Here is a 22,313-nt window from a genome sequence, read left to right as displayed (position 1 = left end):
AAACAAATTCTCAAGCTGACAGATACAATAACTGAAATGAAACACTCACTAGAGGCTTCAAGAGCGCATCTGAACAAGCAGAAGAAAAGGTCGTGAACCTGAAATTATCCAGTATGAGGAGTAGAAAGAAAAAAGAATGAATACGAATGAAAATGAAAATGAGCCTCAGGGACCAGTGGAACATCATCAGATCACACTCATCATACCAGGTCCAGAGAAGAGATAGAACAGGACAGAAAAAATATTTGAAGAAATAATGCCCCCAAAGTTCCCAAATCTGAGGAAACACATGAATATACACGTTCGAGAAGCTCAATGAACTCCAAGCGGGATAGACTCAAAGAGAATCACACCTAAACTCAAAGAGAATCACACCAAGACACGTGACAGTTAACCCACTGAGACCCAAAGACAAGGATGGAATTTGGAAAGCAAGAGAGAAGCTAATCACACACAAAGGATCCTCAATAAAATTAAAACCTGATTCCCCCCCAAAACCCATGAAAGCCAGAAGGCAGTGGGATGGCATATTTAAAGTCCTGAAAGGAAAAAAGTGTCAACCAAGAGTTCCATATGCATCAAAACTATCTTTCAAGAATGAAGGAGAAATTAAGACATTGCCAGATAAACAGAAGCTGAGGGAGTTCATTGCTAGTAAACGTGCCCTAAAGGGAGTCTTTCAGGCTGAAGTGAAAGGACATTAAACAGTAACTCAAAGCCATAAGGAAAAGTAAAGAGCGCTAGCAAAGGGAACTACGTAGGTAAATAGGAACGCCAGTATTACTGTACTTTTGGTATGGTTCGCAGCTTCTCCCCTTTTACTACATTACGTAATAGGCAAATACATAAAACAAACATTTAACACCTACATTAATGGGTATTCAATGTATAAAGATGTAATCGAGGATAATAACAATATAAAGGGGTGGGGTGACAATATATAGGATACGAGTGTCTACATTTTATTGAAATTAAGTTGGTATTATTCGAACTACATTGTTATAAGTTAAAGACGTGAACTGTAATCGCCAAGGTAATTAAGAAATAGCAAAAAAAAAAAAAAACAAAAGGGAATCCAAGTGGTATAGGACCAGAAAAAGGCAGTGATAGAGACACTGAGGAACAAAAAGCATAAAAGACATACAGAAAACAGCCAGCCAGCAGAAGTAAACCCTTTATCAGTAATCTGGTTAAATGGAAATGGATTGAACTCTCCTCTTAAAAACATAGGTTATGAGACTGGATAGAAACAGCATCCACCCATACACCACCAGAGATTCACTTAGATGCAAATATGCAAAAAGGCTGAAAGTAAAAGGGTCGTAACGGTATTCCATGCAAATAATAATCAAAAGAGAGCTGGGGTAGCCATACTCTTATTAGACAAGATAGATTTTAAATCAAAAACTGTCAAGAAACAACGGACATTGTACAATGGTTAAAGGGTCAATTGACCAGGAAGATATAACAATTATAAGCATATGCGCACCCGCCATCGGGCCACCTAAATGTACGAAACAAATATTAAGATAACTGAAGGGAGAAGTAGCATCGCAAAGATCCATGAGATTTCAACACCTCACTTTCAATAGCGCACAGAATATCCAAGCGGAAGACCAAGAGGCAGACAGGGGACTGAACTCTGGGGGTGAGACGGACCTCACACACACACAGGATACTCCACCCAGCAGCACGGCACCAGTTCCTCTCAAGGACAGGTCACAGGTGAGGTCACGAAACAAGTCTTAACAAATGTAAGAAGACTGAAATCATACCAAGCATCTTTTCTATCCACGATGGTGGAAACTAGACATCAAAAACTGGAGGAAAACTAAATTCAAAAAAATGCGGCTACTAAACAACACACACCTGAACAACCAGTGGGCCAAAGAAATCAAACGGGAAACCAAAAACTACCTTGAGACAAATGAACGAGGAAACACAACATACCAAAACTTATGGGACACAGAGAAAGAGTTCTTAAAGGGAAGTGTATGGTGATCGATGTCCATATTAAGAAAAAAAGTCTCAAATAAACAACCGAATTTTACACCTCAAGGAATGAGAACAAGAAGAACAAACTAAGTCAAAAGGTAACAGAAGAAAGGAAATGGCAAAGATCACAGTGGAAATAAATAAAATAGAAACCAGGGGGGAAAAAAAACAATAGAAAAGATCAGCAAAACTAAGAGTCGGCTTTTTGAAAAGATAAAAAAAGGAGACAAATCTTTAGGTAGACTAAGGAAAAAGAGAAGACTAAAAGAAAAAAATGAGATGAAAGAGGAGACGATACAACGGATACCACACGGATAAAAAGCATCATAAGAGACTCCTGTGAACAATTACACATCAACACATTGCATGACCCAGAAAAAATGGATACATTCCCAGAAACACACAACACAACACTGAATCATAAAGAAACAGATAATCTGAACAGACCAATAACAACTAAGGAGACTGAACTGGTGATCGAAAACCTCCCAACAAAGAAAAGCCCAGGACTTTGGGTGGGGCTCACCAGGGAAAACCTGGTGAATCCCACTCAACATTTAAAAAGAATTAATACCAATCCTTCTCAAACTCTTCCAAAAAAATGGAAGAGGAAACACGCCCAAACTCACTTTACGAGGTCAGCGTTACCCTGATACCTGAGCCAGACAGTGACAGCAGAAGAAACAAAACTACAAGCTAATATCCCTGATGAATGCAGATGCAAAATTATCCTTCTCTTTATACAAATTAGAACTTATTACCACTGTGAAAGGGCAAGAGGGACAGTTCACATGAAGTTGGAGACTGGGTGACCTGATCTGTGGTGACGGATCATCCCTGGGGGCCGCTGACTGGGGAGGGGCAGGAGGGATCCCCTGGAGTGAGGCTGGGTGGGGCCCGTGTCTTCATCAACGTGTAGCTTGTGAGATACGATATACATCACATAATATATATATTATACGTGTGCTATAACGTGTGCGTTACACAAGTTAAATCAAAGCTACCACACTGTCCTCTCAAGATCCGTGCACCTCACTGCACGTAAAGTCATTCCTAAAATTTAAAAAGACTTGCGGGACTCCCCTGCCGGTCCAGTGGTTAAGACTTGGCCTTAAAATGTAGGGGGTGTGGGTTGGATCCCTGGTTGGGGAGCTAAGATCCCACATGCCTCGCGGCCAGAAAACCAAAATGTAAAACAGAAGCGATACTGTAACAAATTCAATAAAGACTTAAAAAAAAAATAAGTAAACAACTATCCGTTTCAAAAAATAAAATGAAATAGAAAGAGTCGCAGTCACGACCCCCTGACTGCCCGCGCTCCAGCCCAGCGGGCCCACCTGTGCCAGGCCCTACCTGCCTGGCCCCTCCCCACACATGCTGGCTTTCACCGGGGTGCTGGGCTTGTGGCAGTTTTAAAAGAGCCGTGCAGGGCTTCCCTGGTGGTGCGCTGCTTAAGAATCTGCCAGCCAATGCAGGCAACATGGGTTCGAGCCCTGGTCCAGGAAGATCCCACATGCCGCGGAGCAACTAAGCCCGTGAGCCACAAATACTGAGCCTGCACTCTAGAGCTCGCGAGCCACAACTACTGAGCCCGTGAGCCACAACTACTGAAGCCCGCAAGCCTAGAGCCCGTGCTCCACAACAAGAGAAACCACGACAATGAGAAGCCCGCGCACCGCAACGAAGAGCAGCCCCCGCTCGCCACAACTAGAGAAAGCCTGCGTGCAGCAACAAAGACCCAACACAGCCAAAAATAAATAAATAAATTTACTTTAAAAAAGTAAATAAAATAAATAAAAAAATAAAAGAGCCGCACATTGTTTGATCTTCCTCCCATGAGGGGTGAGTCTCAGTCCCGCCCCTGCCCTTGAATCTGGGTGGGCTTGTGGCCACTGAGACCAGTCAGGGCAGTGGTCTGCACCTCACGTCTGCAGAGCCAGGAGCCGCCAGCTAGACGTCCAAGTCCCAGAGTGGCCGCTCTGGGGCCACGACACAGCCTGGGGGAGGACATGCCTGCCCAGCTGTCCCAGCTCCCGCTGGTCCACTCCTGGTGGGCCCGAGGCCTGCACACGTGAGTCCTTTCTGGATCCCTGACCCGCATGGTTTCCTGCCACTCCGTTTTAGGGTGACTCCTGACCTAGAGACACCTGGGACACCATCCCCACTCCAGGCCTTACCTGACGACGTCCAGCGACGCGGCCCCCGACTTGAAGAAGTCAGTGGAGTCTTCCACCTCCACGACGTTGGGGAGAATCCGTTTCCAGGCACCCTGGAAAGCAGGAGTGGTGAGCACGTGGCTCCCAGGGCCCGGACGCGAGCGGCGGGGGTGAGAACAGCCCCGGGTGCGTGCGCACTGCCCAGCGCCAGGCTGGCCCGTCCACTCCACTCTCTGATGCTGCCAGGTGCCTCATGGTACTGGGGTGATAGCCTCCCTGGGGAAGCAGGAGCCCAGGCTGCTGTCTGCACACCCACCTCACCTTGACCGCAGCTTCGCGGGGGTCCCCGCACTGGTCCGGGGCGGGGGGAGGACAGATGTGCCGGAGCTCCTCCCGAGACCTGCCCCCCGCCAGCCCCACTGGGAGGGTTGCCCAGTGTGGGTGTCCCCGCCTGACACTGTGTGGGGGTGCCGCCACGTGGAAGGGAGAGCAAAGCGGGGGGTGGTTCTGTGAGTGAACGGGGCCACCGAGGGGGCTCGGGAGCCCTGGGTCTCGTCCTCGCGGAGAGGCTAGCTGGCTCTGTGCCCCTCTGTCCCGGGCCTGTGGAGGGCAGTGGTTCCTGCCCCGGGCCTCGTGGACGAGCGTGGACAGGGCAGTGAGAGCCGAGTGGGCAGCGCAGGAGGGCCATCCTGTGGGTCACGACGGGACACGACGGGACACAACGGGACAACTGCTCTCTGGGCAGCTCCCAGCTGGGCGTTTCAGGGCAGGCGCTGGGAGGCCCATACTCAGGCCGGGCTCCAGGCTGTGGCCCAACCAGGACCAGCCCCCGGTGACCCCTAGGCTGACCCTGCCTGGCCTCTCTCAGGAGGCTGCCCTGGATTTGCTCCCGCCCCCCATCCTCCTGGAGACCATCAGAAGCCGTCCTGAGCCATCCCTTCTCCCCGGGCCTCCACCCAGGCTCTCACCCTCTGGTGACAGGCTTCCTTGAACCCCCAGCTCACACTTAATCCCGGGCATCCTTCAAGGTCAACTGCTAAATCACCTCTTCCCCCAAACCTTCACTGACTGCAACGCTCACTCAGCCCGGGGCCAGCAGTCACTGTCGCTGTGTGGGCACTGCACGCCGGCCCTCCTGGGGTGTGTGGAACCCGAGCGGCTGCGTGGCCTCGTCCAGACCCCAGCTCGGCGCCTGACAAGCCGTCAGATGCAGGCAGCCTCCCCTGCCTCGGTCTCCTCATCTGGGCAAGGGGCTGGGGGCAGCCCTGGGAGCATCCCTGGAATGAGGCTGGCAGAGCTCGGGGTGCAGGAGCCCATGCTGCCTCAGAGCCTGTGAGGCCTCTGCTGCACGTCTGGAACTCAGTTTAGAGTAACCCGGACACTCTAGAAGCATCTGCTTTTCTCATGACTGTTGGGCTCACGGCCAGCGGTACTGAGGTCCTAACAGGTGCCACTAAGCTGTTACCTCTTCTGCCACCAGCCTCAGCCATCCCGGTACCACTCGGCCACCAGCTCCAAAAGGCAGTCTGTCCAGCTGGCCCCGTAACCCCAGGGCAGGCTCAGGCCCAGGGCCAGAGCAATTGCTCCAAGAATACTTTTTGAATGAACAGGCTTTTTTTTTAATAGACATTCAGAATGTTCAGCCTCCATCTGAGGAGGTGCTCGGTGCCCCCCGGACCGGCAGGCTCCCCCGTCCCCCCTTGCTGGGTCCTGCGTCTGCACTGGTCACGAGCACGCAGTGGCCCCGCGGCCGCCGCCTGGCCCTCCGCGGCTCCCCGGCTCTCAGCATTTGCTGTGCCTGCCGTCTCTCTGCACTTGGGTCTCAGCGCAAACCACGTCCCTACCCAGGGGGGCCTTCCCCGAACTCCCTTCTGCAGCATCCCCGGCCTCCAGGCACCTGGTTCCCGTCACCGTTACTGCCCTCTGAGCACATCTCCCGTCGGAAATTATTTTACCCCTTGCCTGGTCGTTCGCCAGCTCTCTTTCCTGTGAGAACGGACACGCGTGACAGCAGAGACACTGCGGACCATCACACCCCTAGTGTCTGGACGCATATCTCAAATAAGCGAACCCACGACAGCTGAAAAGCCATCCAGCGCCCTCTGAGCAACATAGCTAAACGCCCTCCAAACCACGCCTTCCAGGGAGAGGGGGGTGGAGCAGAGAGCAGGAGGGCGGTTCTGGGAAGTGGCCGATGCCTGGAGTCCAGGTGGGGGGGACACCGGGCCTCCGAGAGGGCAGTGGTGTCCAGCGGCACACGGGAGGGGTGGCCCGGAGTCCAGGGCGGCCGACTGTGACACCTGTGCTGGTGACCACGTGGGGGTCTCCCTCTCGGGAGGCCTTTCCAGAAGGTTCCGGCGCACATGCCCTACGGCAGGACAACTGGGTCCTCCAGCTATTCTATTTGCCCACTGTTGACGGTGTGTCCCCAGAGGAGTCGGACCCAGCAGCCGAATCCTAGGTCCCAGTGGCACAGGAAGGAGGGGCAGGGGGCATCAGGAAGCCCCGTGACAGGACAGGACCAACACTGTGCCCGGGGTCAGGACATACGTCCTTAGAGGGTGTGCACAGCCCGACCCCAGCGGGTGCGATTTGCGAAACGCACCTGCTGTGCACGACCTGCCCCACCAGACGGTGGCCCCGCAGGTGTCTCTTACCCGCACAGCCTCCGCGGTGACCAGGTCCTCCTCCGTCAGCTCGAGGCCAGTGCTGTCTGCCGCCCTGAAGAGCTGCGAGGCTGGGATTATCTTGCCATCCTCCAGCTGGATGCTCTTCACCAGCAACTGCCAAAGGAAGGCTGTCGGGACCCGAGGCTGCCCGAGCCGTGGGCACACGCTCGTCTCCATCCTCCCCGGAGGCAGGCCCGGGAGCCCAGATCCGGCGAGGAGGCTGCTGCCATAGGGACCCGCTCGAGCTCCTTCCCTGCCGTCCACCCCACCGTGCTCTCAAGCTCGAAAACCAGTAATGGCTGGGTTACCCTATAAAACTGATGCCTACCCGTTAGACTAAAGTAATTCAAGCACTACCTTGAAAGTCAATGGAGAAAACAACTAATCACCCAAGAGCCCAGCTTCCAGAAACTCCCTAGAAACCTGGCACAGGTCAGCAGGTGCCCCTCGGGGCAGAGAAGCAGGTGAGCTCACGGCAGAGACCGCGTCTGTCGGGTAACAGTGCTCTATGAAAACGGCACCTTCTGCACACGCCGGACGGAACCACAGCCGGGCTCCCGGCTGACTGCCCACCCCTGCTGTCTTCCCAAGATGCTCTGGAGCTTTCTGGAGCTAAAGCCTAGCCAGGCCCCAGCTGGAAGTTCCTGAAAGATGCTCAACCAAGGGTCTCCGCGAAGGCTGCTCCTTTACTTTGCCGGCCTCACGATTCACGGAGGACTTAGCCCAACCCCCTACTTCCTCCGCCTGCCGCTAGTGGTCTACACGTGCACCACTCACTGACCGCTGTTGGTGGGTAAGCACGGTCATGGTCATGCAGAGAAGCCCAGGGCCTACGCCTCGCTGCCCCTCACCCTTCCCCAGTGGGGGTGGAAACCCAGGCCTGAGTGGCGTGAGGATGCGGGGGCGTAGTCGGCAGAAGCAATTCACAGGCAGAGCCTGCCCGGGGGGCAGAAGGAGGCTGTACGGCTCCAGAACCTGTATCTTTGCTGAGTGTTTTCCTCTGCCCTGGCCGCTTCCCTCGATAACTCACAAGCACTAGAACTCTTGTTTCAGATCTGCTTTGGGAACATGATCGGAGACAGATACGTAGCGTCTGAAGGCATCAACCACGAATACCTGAAACTCCCAGTCACTGCAGATTGCAGGCAGCCTCGGGCCAGCGGGGGGGGGCACCCAGCGTGAGCTCCCGCCAGTCCGACGAAAGCTGCCCACACCCACCTGGCCTGTGTGTGCCACCGCTACCAAGCGTTCAGCATCCCAGTGTTTGCTGAAATTCCCCAAAGTGCTCAGAGACCCCTACCTGTCCTGCTTCTTCTCTGCCCCTGGTACCTTAAGGCCCAGATCTGCCCACCGCTGCGTGGGGTGAGCACTAACGCAGAGTATCACGGCTGAGCGGTGGGCCTCAGAGCCAGAGCTAGGGCTGGACTCCCAGCTCTGCCACAGGCTAGCCTGGGTGAAGATGGGCAGGTGATTTAACCTCTTTGCTTCAGTTTTCTACTCGGTAAAATGGGTATAGTACTGATACATGTCTCATACGGTTGTTAGGAAAACTAAATTAAACCATCCAGCTGTTTTTGAACAGTGCCTGGCACGCAGGGATGCTATAAATATTTAGTTGCATAAATCGTAGCTGTCACTCTGAGCTGCACTTCTCTAAGGTGAGTCAGAGCATGTTATGTGCCCGGTGTGGCTTCCTTGTTCAAAGAGAAGGAAACTGAGGCACAGAGGTCCAATGACTGTGCCCTGGGCACCCGGACTCCAGGTCCGGGCTCCCCGGAGAGGGCCTCCCCAACTCTGACACCCGCCCAGGGCACCCAGCTTGGGTGGGGGCACCTGGGCAGGAAGAGCCCAGGGCCAGCCTTCCCGGGACAGGGAAGAAGCAGGCCGACCCAGCAGTCGAGGGTCTTCCCTCCTGGAGCCTGTCGTCTCCTTTTCCCGTTTCCTCCAGAAAAGCCTGGAGCCTCCCTGTGGGGCACGAGCTCCTGGACAGGCGTGTGTGGCCTTCAGCCTACAGTACAGACAGGGGACCCACAGCAGCAACGTTACCATTCGGTCGTCATTCCCAAAGAGGATGAGTCCCGCTCCGATGACCACCCCTGGCCGATGGGCTCCTGGGATGGGCAAAGTTTCTCCCTCAGGCACCAGGCCTTCAGTGCTCAGCGTCGAGCTGAAAAACGTCAGCTTCTGTTGAGGACAGGAAAAGCAGAAGGTGCTGGAGGAGAGAAGCCCACTGTGGGGGGCCAGGAGGGGCTGGGGGGGCTGGGAAATCATGGGGTGGGGGTGAGGGTCAGGGCACAAATGGGGGCACAGACGAGACCTGGAGAAGGCACTGAGGCCTCGGAGGGGCCCTACGTCACCGCACACTGGCCCGTGACCTCCGACCCGGGGGGACAGACACTGACAGGAGGTGTGCTGCAGCATCGCCAAGTGAGGGTGCTGCCTGGGGACACCACCAAGCCCTGGCTACCGTGCAGAGGGTGTGGTGGTGGCGCAGGCAGCAGAGACCCCGGACGGTCTGGCAGCCAGCCTGCGAGCAGGGGTTGGGACAGCCCAGGGCTCCGTGGAGGACAGGGCTGCCCTCGACGGTGCTCGGCCAAAGGGCCCCACCCCCGGGGCAAAGACAAGTCAGGGCTGGGACTGGGGTCTCTGAGAGCTGCTCAAATCAAACACAAATGCAGACCAGCCTTGAAGAGTTCCTGAGCAGACAAAACCAGTTCAGTCACAGGAGCAGCGCTTAATTTAGCTTATTTTGCAAGTTGGTCAAGACCAACTTGACCTCAGTCACGTCTTGCTTGTGTCTCTGGAAATCGTAAGCAAAATTTGCACTGTTCCTCAAAATGGATATGAAGTAACCGTTAGCCAAATCCCTGTCATTTGAGGAAATTCTTGTTATAACCAGTCACTGCCTCCTCAATTCACAGCTCATCAACAGACCGCGTGTGGTCTGAGGGCTCCCGGTCCCGGAACTGTCTTTTCCGTGTGTGCACAATAAACTTACTTAGCAGTACTTCGCCGATTCATCGGTTTTACTTCTGCTATTTCGGGACTTCTGACAGCCCGGGGCTGAGAGTCGAACAACCAGCACAGCTCGACCCCAGAGCTGCCGCTGCGCCTGGCGGCCTCGCTCTGCGCCAGCCCCTCTCCTTCAGCCGCGGGTCCTAAGGGAGAGGCCGAGGGGGCCGGGGGCACCTGGCTGGGGTTGGGGGTCTGGGCAATGGCTATGTACCGCTTAGTTCAGCCACATTCCGATAGCTGTGCAGCCAGGGGACACACACGGAGCACAGCCCGTCCCGGCCACGCAGGGACACACCTGCCCACAGGCCTCCGTCCAGGCGCCCGGCACCTTGTCGTTCCCGCGGATCCAGTTATGAATGGCCTCTGCTGGCTGATCCCAGTTGATCTGCGGGGCAGGACGTGTGTGCTCAGCGGTCTCTCCCCTCTCCCTGACCATCTGGGCAACACCTCTGGCCTCCCCTCCTGCCCTGATGACCCTGACACTGGGTGGAGCCCTGGGCACGGGCTGGGAAGTCTGGCTTCCTCTCGACTCCAGTCGGAGGCCCAGAGCTGGGCTGGGCCTCCCGCTGGCAACCTGGATCTGGGTGCTCGTGGACCCTCAGTCTTTCACGGGATGTGAACTCCAGGATGGCCTGGGGGAGATAATGTTCTGTGCTCAAGATGGCCAAGGCCCTACACAAAGTGCAGGTCTGTCCCATCCCATCCCTCCCCCCGGCGGCCTCCTCTCACTTACAGGGCTCACACAGATCCCGACAGAGCACCCCGCGAACCCTGAGCACGGCTACAGCCCAGGGGCCCACCTGGGCTCCCGACCTGCGACAGTCCCGAGGAACGAATTCCCTCTGGTGTCTCATCTCAGATATGAGGAGCCAGCAGCTCGGCTGATTTTTACACCCTCCCCCCCACCAGCTCTTCTCCCTGAGGGCCCGCTTGCCTCTTCCTAAGGAGGAACCAGGAAGCACCCAAACAGACCCTGTTCCCTGCCTGTCCAGGTGCCACTCGAGCCTAGCGCGTGCTTCCTGCACTGGGGCTGCTCTTTCTTCTGGCCTTTAACAGGTACGTCCTGGCTGCCCATTTTCCCCGGCCCGGGTACAGGCAGGCTTTGGGTGGGCAGGGCCCTGGCACTCACCTGGGCTGTTTCCTTCTTCTGAATCCCCTCGTAGGTGGCGCCGTCCTCAGGCTGAGGGAGCCTGGGGGCTCTGCCCTCAGCGATCAGCTTCACGGCCTGAACCTGGGGAGACAAGGGCCCAACATTAGGGCCCCCCAACTCTCAGACCCTGGGTTCACACTGAGTCTGGACCAGGCCACTCACTGAACAGACCCACCTGGCACCACGTGGGCACGTGACGGGCACCCACGGAATGGGTGCTGTAGGGACAGGTAAAATTAGCCCGAATCTACTTCCAGTCTGATCAATGACTGCAAGACCCCGCCCTCTCTCCCACACAAGGCCCTAGGAGATCACGTAAGCTAAAGCCCTCTACGGTGTAACACACACCGACGTCCACGTTTCTGTCTAAAACCTTCCCTGTCTCTTAGGCAGAATGGCCTGGACTGCGTGATGGGTTTGGAGGTCCCTAATAAGTTCAGCAGGAAGCAGTTTCTCTGCTACAGGAAAGAGGAAGGCTGTGGTGAAGAAGTCAGGGAGGTCGGGGTGGAGAGCCAAGGCGCTGGGCCCGGAGGGAGGGAAGGTGGTGGTGGGAGCCCCCGGAGACCCGAGGCTGAGAAGCCGGGAGAACTCAGAAGCGTCTAAGGCAGGACTGCCCAGGGGGAACTTCCCTGGTAACGGACGTGTTCCACGTCAGCCCCGTGTGGTTTCTGGGGACCTGAAACGTAGCCAGTGAGGCTGATGACCTTGATCTTTAACTACAAGTCATTGAAATTAATTTAATAACCACCAGTGACTAGCGGCTGCCCACTGGACGCCGCCCTGAAGGATGCTCTTGGTTGTTTTCTGTAGGATGAACAAGATGACCCCTTCCTGCCTCTCACGTCAAACCTCCAGCAGGTCTCCCTGCTCACTCCTGTGAACAGGTGGATCCAAGGCCGTATAATGGGGCCCAGGGCTGGGGGTGCAGCCACTGCTGTGCTATGGAGATGTCCCCATCTGACTCCTGTCCTGGCCGGCCTCCCCTGCTGGACACACCACCTCTACGGGGCCTGCACAACCAGCTCTGACATCAGCCTTTGGGTCGCCCTCCTCCTCCTGCGCGAATTCAGTGCAGTGACCACACCTGAGAGACCGGAACATGTGACAGAGGCTGCCAATCAGAGTGCTCCCCCATGCCGGCCAGTGATTGGCTCGGGGTCATCACATGACCTGAATCGGCCAATCAGAGTCTCCTCTGATTTTTTATTCATAAATTCTAGGGGAAAGAGGGTTTCTCTTCCCCTAGAATCAAGAGGTGTAAAACTTGAGCCACCAGTGACTACTTTTCCTCCCATTTAAGGGCAACCTGAGGATGAAGCTAATCAAACGGAGGAAAGTAGAATCAGGGTGAAGAAATAGAAAGACAGAATCCCGTGACAGGTCTTAAGCCTCTGGATTCAGCCAGGCTTGACGGCATCCTGCCTGGAGTCTTCTATCTTAAATGAGCCAAAAATGTCCCTTTTTGGCTAAAGCTTGTTGAGTTGTTCTGACAGTTGTAAGCAAGAGTCCTGCCTATACAATATTATATGTCCTAATCCTGCCTCTGAAACCCTGAAATGAGCGTTCTCCCCCTCCAGAATCCTGGCCAGCTCAGGGCAGCAGGCTGGAGCTGGGCGGGGTGGGGTGGCAGTGGGGTGGGGGTGCCAGCAGGGGAGGCCCTGGGGGCAGCCTTACCATCCCTTTAACGCCTTCAGGGAAGAGGAAGCGGCTGTACAGCGTGCTCACAGTGTCGTCCGGGAGGATCTCACACTCTTTCTGGAGCAGAAGGTCCCCGGTGTCCAGACCATCGTCTGCCCAAAAGATGGTAAAGCCGCCCTTCTTGTCTCCATGGATGAGGGTCCTAGGGAGCAGAGGAGTGGAACCTGAGTCCGGAAGGAAGGAGGAGAAGGAGGCCCTGGGGGCTGCCCCTGTGACCGACCCCCATCTCCCCAGGGGAGGACTGAAGACGGAAGATGGTGTTTACTGATGCCGACTGCGTGCCAGGTATTGTACTAAAAGCCTTAACGCCTCGTGTAACTTTATCCTCCCCACTGGTGTAACAGCACCGTATGCCCCTTTTACAGATAAGGGGACTAAGGCCCAGAGAAGTGAGGAGACGTGACTGGAGGTCAGGGAGCCTGAATCCTAATCAGACCAGTCTGACTACAATCCCGCTCTCTTCTCCAGCTCAGATGTCTCCCCTTCCTGACTGCTCCTCTGAACGGCTCCACCCTCCAGATACATACATCACCTCTCGTCTCAGACTAGCTTGTTCAGGTGATTCTTTCCTCCATCTCTATCTCTTTCCAAGCGGGGGGCTGCTGAGAGCACCGGTAGCTGGAGGGAGCCCCTCAGCCCACTCTGCCCCGGCAACCCCGCTGCAGGACGGGAACACTTTGCGGTTCACTGTGAGAATGCAGGGCGCACGGCGCTGCCTGACCCCAGTTCTTCCTCAGGGATCGTGCTGTGATCTACCGCATGGACGCCGTCCAGCAGCGCGCACAGGCACCGCGTGCCACCTGCTCCTCAGGTGCAGAGAAGAGCTCTGGGCTGAGGGACGGGGACGCCTCAGGCAGGTGGGGTGTCTGCGCCCTGTCTCACCAGTTGATGGCCGACGCCCCCCGGTGCCGGGGGAGCAGACTCGGGTGGTAGATGATGGAGCCGTGGCGGGGGGCGCTGATGATCTCCATGGGGATGAACTGGCTACAGAAGGGCAGCACGTTGAGCTCGGCTCCCAGGGCCTGGTGCGTCGCCACCACGTTGGGCAGAGCCTGTCCCCTTGCCCGCCAGCGGGGAAACTTGAACACTGGCACTCCATCCTTGTCGGCCTTCAGGCCTGCGGGACAGCGGGTGAGAAACTGCTCCCCACTGCTGCACCCACTCCGACTCGGCACCTCTGCCTGCCCCGCAGGGTGGCTCCCGCACCCCCTCCCCAAGCCTTTCCCCCGCTGCCCAGCCGGGCTGCTCTGGACAGTCCAGAGGGGACGGCGCCGGCCAAGGCCCAGGTCTCAGGAGCTGCTGTGCCAGGACTGACCTCTGCTGACCGCCTCCCTCTCCCAGGCGCCTGCCTGACCCCTGGCCTCTTTAGCTGCCCGGAGCAGGGCGCCATCCCCGCGGGTCGGATGTGCCGTCCGCAAGTCCCCAGGTTCCAGAATGCGGCTTCCTGCCTCTGCCTGCCCCGCTGCCCCTGCAGTCACTAGCCGCTTCCTCCGAGCTCCCCTCTGCCTGCCCCTCAGCCCCTGTCCAGCACTTCCCAGCCCTCGGTTCTCTGGTACACACCTGGCTGGTGTGTGGCCCTGGCTGACCTGACCCACTGTCGGTCCCTCTGCCTCTGTGCCCTGGGTTCAGGGACGTGGGCCAACGTGAGCAGACCAGACCACGCTTGCAAAAGTTGTCCCCGCTGTGACCAGGGACATCTGCTGGACACCTGAGGTCGGGTCAAGAAGGAGCCCCAGCCAGGCTCAGAGCTGCTGCCAGGGGTCCCTGAGTGGCTACGGGCAGGACTCAGGCTGTGCTATGGGTTGTGGTGGGCTCAGATCTGGAGCCGAGGTCTGGCTGGCATGGGGGCAGCCTGCGCTCTCCATCTGGGGAGACTCTCTATTCCTAATGCACAAAGCCCTGGGGCCCGGCAGCCCCGCGAGGCCCCTTTCCTCGTCCGGACCCATATTCTGAACGCATCAGGCCTGAGAAGGACCCGGGAGGGGCCTGGAGGTCTGTTCATCGAGCTGAGGGCCCTGCTTCCTGCTGCGCTGCTGAGATGCCCTTGGGAACTTGTTAGAAATGTGACTCCCAAGTCCCTTCCGTCCCTCTGAGCAGAAACTCCAGGGGGTCCGCCGGGGGCAGCGTCGGGGCGTCAGCACTCCGCTCAACAGGTGCCCCCCGAGACGCGGTGCAGGGCACGCTCACGTCTGAGAACGCTGGCCGCAGTGACTCCCGCCTGGGGGCCTTTTCAGAGCATGGGTGCTGCGGTCGGGGGGAGCCCAGAGTGGTCAGACTGAAGGGTCCTGGGAGCAGGCCAGGCTTCTCCACGGCTTCTCCAGGACACAGGCCCCACCCTGCAGTCCACTGGGTTCCAGAAAAGCCCAGCGGCCAGCTGGCACCTGAGCAGGATCCGGGGCGGACCACGAGTGGCCGCTTCTGTCTGGGGAAGCCCACAGCCCCACACAAGACCCCGCAGGCTCTGCTCCCACCACCGCCCACGGGGCACCGCCTCTCCGTGCTCCTGGGCCACCCACTCACCTAGGGGGTCCGCCTTCCCATCCTTGTCCGGCACAGTGAACACGCCCACGACCTCGTGACCCTCCTCCCTCAGGTGGCAGTAAACTTCCTGGCCGAACAGGCTCTGTCCGATCACTGCGATCTTCATGGCAGCGGGGCCGGGGCGGGAGGACCTGGGAAAGGAATAAGGCCTTGGCGTCAGACAGGGCTCGCTGGGCCAAGGGGGCAGCCCAGCCGCCCCCGCCCCAACCCCTCGGCCCAGCTCTGGGCTCCCTGGGCCGCCGGCCACTGTGGGGAGGCGGCCGCACGAGGAACGAAGGAAGAGGTCCTGAACGGTGGGCCTGTAGATACCGCAGCGTGAGTTGCGTGCGAGCGCAGCCTCGGGGACTCCTCCCTGGAACCTCCAACATGGCATGGGGCGCTGCGTGTGGTGTCTTCCCAGGCGTATCTGAGCATGTTTCTGTAACTAACCAGTCCTGTGACCTCGGTCAAGTCACATCAGCTTCAGTTTCCTCACTTGTTCATGAGAAAGATGCTCCTCAAATGCTGCCAGGCTCTCCCTGGGCAGGAAGCAGCAATGGGCCTGGACTTTGGCTGCATAGAGACAGATGCCCAGAGGACGGGCCGAGGACGGAAGGTGGGGTGGGAGGTGCGACAGGGGCCACTGCGCTGCATGGGAAGACGCGCAGCTGGACCAAAGTTTGCTCATCCATTCACCATGCTCATATCCGTAAGACCTATTATCTACTCGATACGTTTCTTTAAATTATCTATCTACAAAAATATACATTTTTAGAGAAAATTTTATTGAAGTACTACATGCTTCGGACATACAGAAAAGTGTACAGACTGTAAGTATGTAGCTCAATGAATTTTCACAAACTGAACACACCAGTATAATCAGCGCTCAGATAAAGAAACACTCCAGAAGCCCATTTAGATAACAGAGAGGCAGGACATGGGTGGGCTCCATTTACATAAATGGAATCACACTGCGTGATGTTCTGTGCATCGTTTCCCCTCAGCGCTGTCCACGTAGCTGTGCTGTGTCCATTCTCATTGCTCCAGTGTTCCCCTGTGAGCGTAAATACGCTCACGTATCCATCCTACTGTGGGTGGACATCCGGGTAGTTTCCGGCTTGAAGCTGTTACCAAGACGGATGTGACACAGATTCTGGCACATGGCTCCTACTGAATACAAGAATACACTTCCATTGGGTGTGTACCTGGGAGCGGAATTCCTGGGTCCCAGGTGTGAAAATGTTCAGCCTTACCAGCCTCTGCCAGTTTTCCAAAGCGGTTTTACCAATTTCCATGTGCTCTGCGTTGCAGCCTCCTGTCTGTTCATTTTACTCTCCTGCTGACAGGGACTGGAGCTATGCTGCTGGGGCTTCACTGGCGATTCCCTGGTGGCTGCTGAAGGTGAGCACCTTTTCCCACGTTTATCAGCCACTTGGATTTCTTCTTCTCTGTTTTTTCCACTGGGTGATCTTTTCCTGACTGATTTTGTAGGAGGTTTTTGTTTGCTTGGTATTGTTTCATTTTGTTTTTAAATAATCTAGACTATGAGTCCCTTGTCAGATATATTTATGAGAAACACCTTCTCCAGTTCTGCGGCTGGACTCTTCACTCTGTGGTGCCTTTTGATGAACACAATTTCTTAAACTCTATATAGTACGCTGCATCAAAGTCTCCCTTTATGCTTAGGGGGCTTTCTATTCTGGTAAAGAAATCTTTGCTTCCTCCAAGTTCCTAGAGATGTTCTCTTCGTCTTCTAAGATCTTTATTGTTTGACAGAGGAGCAAAGGCAACACAATGGAGCAAAGATGGTCTTTTCAGCAAATGACGCTGGAACAACTGGACGTCCACAGGCAAGAGATGAATCTAGACACACATCTTACACACTTCACAAAAATTAACTCAGAATGCATCACAGATGTAAATGTAAGATGCAAAAGTATAAAACTCCTAGAAGACAGCACAGGAGAAAACCTAGATGACTGAGTATCCGGTGACTTTTAGATACAACACCAAAGGCATGATTCAAGAAAGAAGAAAAAAATAAGCTGGACGTCATCAAGGTTAAAAAGTCTGCAAAAGACACTGTCACATGAATGAGGATGGTGGTCCTGTGTGTGTGTGTGGTGCGTGTGTGTGGTGTGTGTGTGGTGTGTCTGATATGTGTGTGAGGGTGGTGTGTATGTGGTATGTGTGTGTGGCGTGTGTGTATGGTACGTGTGTATGTGGTAGGTGTGTGTGGCGTGTGTGTGTATGGTGTGTATGGTACGTGTGTGTGTGGTGTGTATGGTGTGTGTGTGTGGTGTGTGTGTGTATGGTGTGTATGGTACGTGTGTGTGTGGTGTGTATGTGTGTGTGGTGTGTGTGTGTGGTGTGTGTGGTGTGTATGGTGTGTGTGTGTGTGGTGTGTGTGTGGTATGTGTGTGTGGTGTGTGTGTGATGTGTATGGTACGTGTGTGTGTGGTGTGTGTGTGGTGTGTGTGATATGTGTGTGAGGATGGTGTGTATGTGTGTGTGGCGCGTGTGTGTGTGTGGTGTGTATGGTATGTGTGTGTGTATGGTACGTGTGTGGTGTGTGTGTGGTATGTGTGTGTGTGTGTGGTGTGTATGTACGTGCACGTGTGTACTGGCAGAGAAAACGCCTGGAAGGACTCACACAGAAATATTAAAAGTCACCAGCTAGGGTTTTGGGGTTTGGAAGTCTTTTGATGATGGTAATTCTCTCTCTCTTTCCAGAATGTTTTTTTTTAATTTTTATTTTTTTATTGAGCGTATATTACTTGTGGAAAAATAAAGGGGACAAAGAAGATTCCTTTGGAAGCAGGGAGGCAGGGTCAGGGAAGACACCTGTGGAGCGGGCGGGGCAGGAGCCCTGGGCAGGGACAGCCCACCTTGGGCTTTGGCGCCCGTTAAGTCAGATGGGGGAGGCGCAGAGCCCACGAGGGCCTCCCGCCCGGTTGGCGCCCTCGGTGCCCTCCTCCCGGGGACGCTGTGGGGCTGAGGTGGCACTAGAGGGACCGTCGGGCTCCCCAGGCCCCCCGCCCAAGCCCAGCGGCCAGACCCTGCCCGGGGGGGTGGTCCCCTGCTCCGAGCACACTGAGTTCCGACTCCGGTACCTGAGGGAGATTCCGCCTCCCCTAGGCAGGTGGCAGGTGAGGGGCCTGGACAGATGTGCCAAGGGCCCGGGCTCTGAGTACACGGAGCTAGTGCAACCCCCAAACCAGGTCGTGGGGCGGGGCTGGGGCTCTGGGGTCCCAGCTCCCCAACCCCCGCCCCCTCCCCCGGCGCAAGAAGGACGGCGGCGCGGGCGGGGGCGGGGGGAGGGCTGGAGGTCTCCAATCACAAGAGATCCTCGTTCCCGGCCCCCAGATCTGGCCAATCAGGGGGGACCATTCCCCATCCCGAAAATGGGGTGAGGGTCTTGGAGGGGGGGCAGGCGGCGCAGCCGGGCAGGACCATCTAGTCACCTTCGGTCCGTCTCTTTCCCTCTCCGGCCTCAGTTTCCTTTTCTGTAAGCGGGGCCGATAACGCCCACCCAGGCCGCCCCGCCCTCCCCCACGCCACCGCTGCGCGATCCTCCACAGGCCCTGCCCCGCACCGCGGTCCTGTAGCCAGGGGACCCCCCGCCAGGCTGGAGCCTCGGCTGCCCCCAGGGGAACCCTGACTCGCGTCCCCGGCCAGGCTCGCGCGCCCCCAGGCGCCTCCGCCGGGGTGCCTGAGCCCAGAGCCCCCGGAGCCCCCGGAGCTCCCGGAGTCGCGAGCGGGGGCGGCCTCCCTCCCTGGGGCGCCGGGGACCGGGACTCACCACGCACGGGAGGAGCGCAGGCGTCGCTGGCCAGAGCGGACCTCTGAGTCCGGGTCCGGGCAGGGGACAGCGCTGGCGCTGGCCCGGCCGGGGCGGTGGGGAGGTGGGGCCGGCCCCTGCCAGTCCCGGAGCTCCGGCCAAGGCCAGAGCCCGGGAGGGGAGGGGCCGGGGCGGGCGGAAAGTCCCGCCGGGTGGGGTGGGGAGGGCGCTCCCGGGCTGCGACCCCTCCCGGCTCCACAGGGCTTTGCAAAGGCCCCGTGGTTGTGAGCACCCGCAAGGCTGCCGGGATAAGGGGAAAGTGGCCAGGCGGGTAACTTCCCTCACTGGCTCAGCAACTCTCCACGTGCTGTCAAGGTCTTGCTCCGGGAAAGCCACCCGTACTTCAGGAGGCTCCTACTTCAAGGTCACATCTTACGGGAAGCTTCCCCTAACCACAGCCCCGCTAGGAAAGACCCCCTCGCCACATGACCACAGAAGGGCTTCAGTGTTCCTTCAGGCACCAGCTCAGCCGCAGTTTATCACTGCTTTCGGGATTATCCGACTGGCTCCCCCACCGGAACACGAGGTCAAAGACGGTCTCAGTCGCAGGAATTCCCCAGCACCTGGTGTAGTGCCTTGTGTTTAGCAGGTGTTCAATAAAACTTGTGGAGTAAATGGCTGAATGTGAGAAGTCTGGGGTGGGAAAGTTGTGTGAGAACGTTGAAGCTGGAATAGAGAACGAAGAGTGACAGGTGACACTGGAAGAATGGCTGGGAGATCGGACACCCCAAAAAGGTGTTAGGAAATCAGAGAAGAACCCGTAGTCTTAGCGGGTGTACAGGGAGGAGGGGAGTTTAAGCAGCAAGTCTGGCAGCACTGCCACCTACAGTAACATGGAAAGCAGAAAATGTGCAAGGGACCTGGGCTGTCCAGCCGGGGCAATTTCCAGGCAGAATGCTGAAGGTGCCTCCTGACTTCTTGCTGCTTATACTAAAATGTGAGAGAAGACAGATAAGCCAAAGGAGGACTGGTAAATAAAAAGGAACCAGAACTTGCTGGTTTCCAAATTTCCTAGCTTCTCTGGATGTCAAGTGATGCTAAAATTAACACACAACTCCCAGGCGAAGGGAAACATAGGCATGGCCATGGCAGGAAAAGAGAGTCTAAAGATGAAGCCCAGTGTATGCTGTAAGATCCTTTGTTAAGTTCTCAAAAAGGTCAAAGGTGGCACCTCAGAGTATTCGGTTCAACAGTAGGACTTCCGGGAAGCTTAAAAGTTGTCATTCAGGGCTTCCCTGGTGGCGCAGTGGTTAAGAATCTGCCTGCCAGTGCAGGGAACACGGGTTCAAGCCCTGGTGTGGGAAGATCCCACATGCCACGGAGCAGCTAAGCCCGTGCGCCACAACTACTGAGCCTGCGCTCTAGAGCCCAGGAGCCACAGCTACTGAGCCTGTGCACCACAACTACTGAAGCCCGAGTGCCTAGAACCCGTGCTCTGCAACAAGAGAAGCCACTGCAACAAGAAGCCCACGCACCTCAATGAAGAGTAGCCCCCGCTCGACACAACTGGAGAAAGTCCACACGCAGCAACGAAGACCCAAAACAGACAAAAAATAAATAAATAAATGAATTTAAAAAAAGAAAAAGTTGTCATTCAGCAGAAGCCCAAGGTAGAGAAGGGTGTATCTCAAAGAGGTTGAGTGGGTTTGCCAGCTGATCAAAGGACTGAACCTCAATAAGATTCATAGAAGACACACTTGGTTTTTAAAAGAATTATATTGGCAAAAGCTTGGACTGAAAGTATCAGAGACAGTGCAAAATGAAGAGACCTCTGGAACTCCCCTCCCCCACCCCCAAATTCTTCTGGCAGGAAGCAGCCTGAGAGACCACACAGGTGCAAACATAGGGGACCTTTTATGGAAATGAAAGGATGGCTTGCAGAGCAGAATGAAGAGTCCAGAGGTGGAACCAAGAGCACGAGGACACACTTTCAGGCCAGAATCAGACCAAGCCCTAATGAAGGAGCTTCCAGTCTCTGCCCAGGGGATTTCAGGACTGTATGGATGAGTGACACCTGTGTGCCTCCCAGCCCTGTCCCCCTCGAGTGCCTGTGGTGGTCACGCTGTGCCTGTCCCACTGTTGTGTGCTGGGTGTGCGCAGGGCTTGGGAGTGCAGACAACTGGTCCTTGAATTCACAGGTGTTCAGATTGAGAGCCACTGTACCCCAGGAGCCTCCTCCACATCAGAACCTGGTTTAGACGCAGACTCTGGACTTTGAGCCCATCCTGCTGTGGCTGGGATTTGGGGAGTGCGTATGTTTTGCGTGTGGGAGAACTGTGAGTAATCTGTGGCTCTCGGAGGACCGTGGCAGTTTAGAGGTCTTTAACACACCCCTTCAGGAGAGGAGTGCAGTTCCTCGCGCCCTCGAGCGTGGCCTGAACTCCGTGGCTCACTTCTCACACGTGCAACGTGGTGGAGGTGACAGTGTGTGACTCTCCAGATAGAGGAATGGGGCCTGAGGTCAGAGAGTGGCAGGAGGCAGCTCTCCTGCATCCTAGAGCTACGTGGTGCTCTGAGCGCATCACACTGCACCCACCTCTGCCAGCTCAGCTTGCTCTGCGGAATGCCCCTGCACTTGGTCCATCCGAGCCTTGCTTCGGCTCAGGGATGGGCTCCTGCAGCCCCAGCCCTCCTCCCTCGGGATCCCACGTTCATAGCAAAACTCGCACCCTGATATACTCTGACATATGCTTGTCTGTCTTTCCACAATGGCAAGACTCCTGAGGAGGGGGAAGGGTCTCCATCAGCCGCCTCTAAAGAGGCCCCAGCGGGCAAGTGTGGACGGACGATGCCCCCAACAGACAGAGTCTCTGCTGAGCATCCTGCAGGCCCCTCGTGGCCGGGGCACAGTGGGGGCTTGCTCGGCCTAGGCTGAGGGTGAGAGGCAGTCTAGGGGTCGCTTAGGGGGTGAGTGTGGCTCAAGCCAGGTGGACGCGTGACCAGATGGAATCTCTTTCTGTTGTGTAAGGATGAGTCAGCTGTCCCTCAGGAACTCAGGAGCTGGGTGCTGTGCGTATGCTGGAAGGGAAACATTAACTCGGGAGGTCTGTGGCCTTTGGGAAAGCAAAGGCAGTGGCCGCATGACCCAGGCTTTCTTTTCCAACTTGGGGCCAGTGTTGCCTTTGCCCAAGTCCTAAGGTCTCCCGTTCAGGTGCAAAGTGAGACCCGCCCCCCAACCCCTGCATCTACCCACCTTGTGAATTACTCATGGTGTCACCTGATGCCCAGCCCCCATGGGGACTGAGAATTCAGGATGGTTTCCCTCGATA

The 22,313-nt window shown here is 56.2% G+C and overlaps 1 protein-coding gene across 2 annotated transcripts in view; it reads right to left on the bottom strand.

The window, feature by feature from the left end:
- ALDH1L1 (aldehyde dehydrogenase 1 family member L1) overlaps positions 1-22,313 on the bottom strand; it is an 81,474-nt gene that overhangs the window by 28,717 nt on the left and 30,444 nt on the right. The window contains exons 1-9 of one of the 2 annotated variants that reach the window (XM_004285454.4): positions 19,006-19,161; positions 15,204-15,355; positions 13,566-13,800; positions 12,660-12,825; positions 10,965-11,066; positions 10,131-10,220; positions 8,867-9,004; positions 6,809-6,934; positions 4,173-4,264 (exon numbers count right to left, since the gene is read on the bottom strand). In XM_004285454.4, coding sequence (XP_004285502.1) covers positions 4,173-4,264; positions 6,809-6,934; positions 8,867-9,004; positions 10,131-10,220; positions 10,965-11,066; positions 12,660-12,825; positions 13,566-13,800; positions 15,204-15,330 — 1,076 coding nt within the window. In that variant the 5' untranslated portion in view covers positions 15,331-15,355; positions 19,006-19,161. Of the gene's footprint in view, positions 1-4,172; positions 4,265-6,808; positions 6,935-8,866; positions 9,005-10,130; positions 10,221-10,964; positions 11,067-12,659; positions 12,826-13,565; positions 13,801-15,203; positions 15,356-19,005; positions 19,162-22,313 lie in introns of those variants that run through there. The other variant, XM_049715734.1, reaches the window with a different exon arrangement.

Source organism: Orcinus orca, chromosome 10 (genome assembly GCF_937001465.1).
Source record: "Orcinus orca chromosome 10, mOrcOrc1.1, whole genome shotgun sequence".
NCBI classification, from domain to species: domain Eukaryota; kingdom Metazoa; phylum Chordata; class Mammalia; order Artiodactyla; family Delphinidae; genus Orcinus; species Orcinus orca.
Note: the sequence above shows the minus strand (reverse complement) of the source record. Positions and strands in the feature narration are given on the sequence as shown.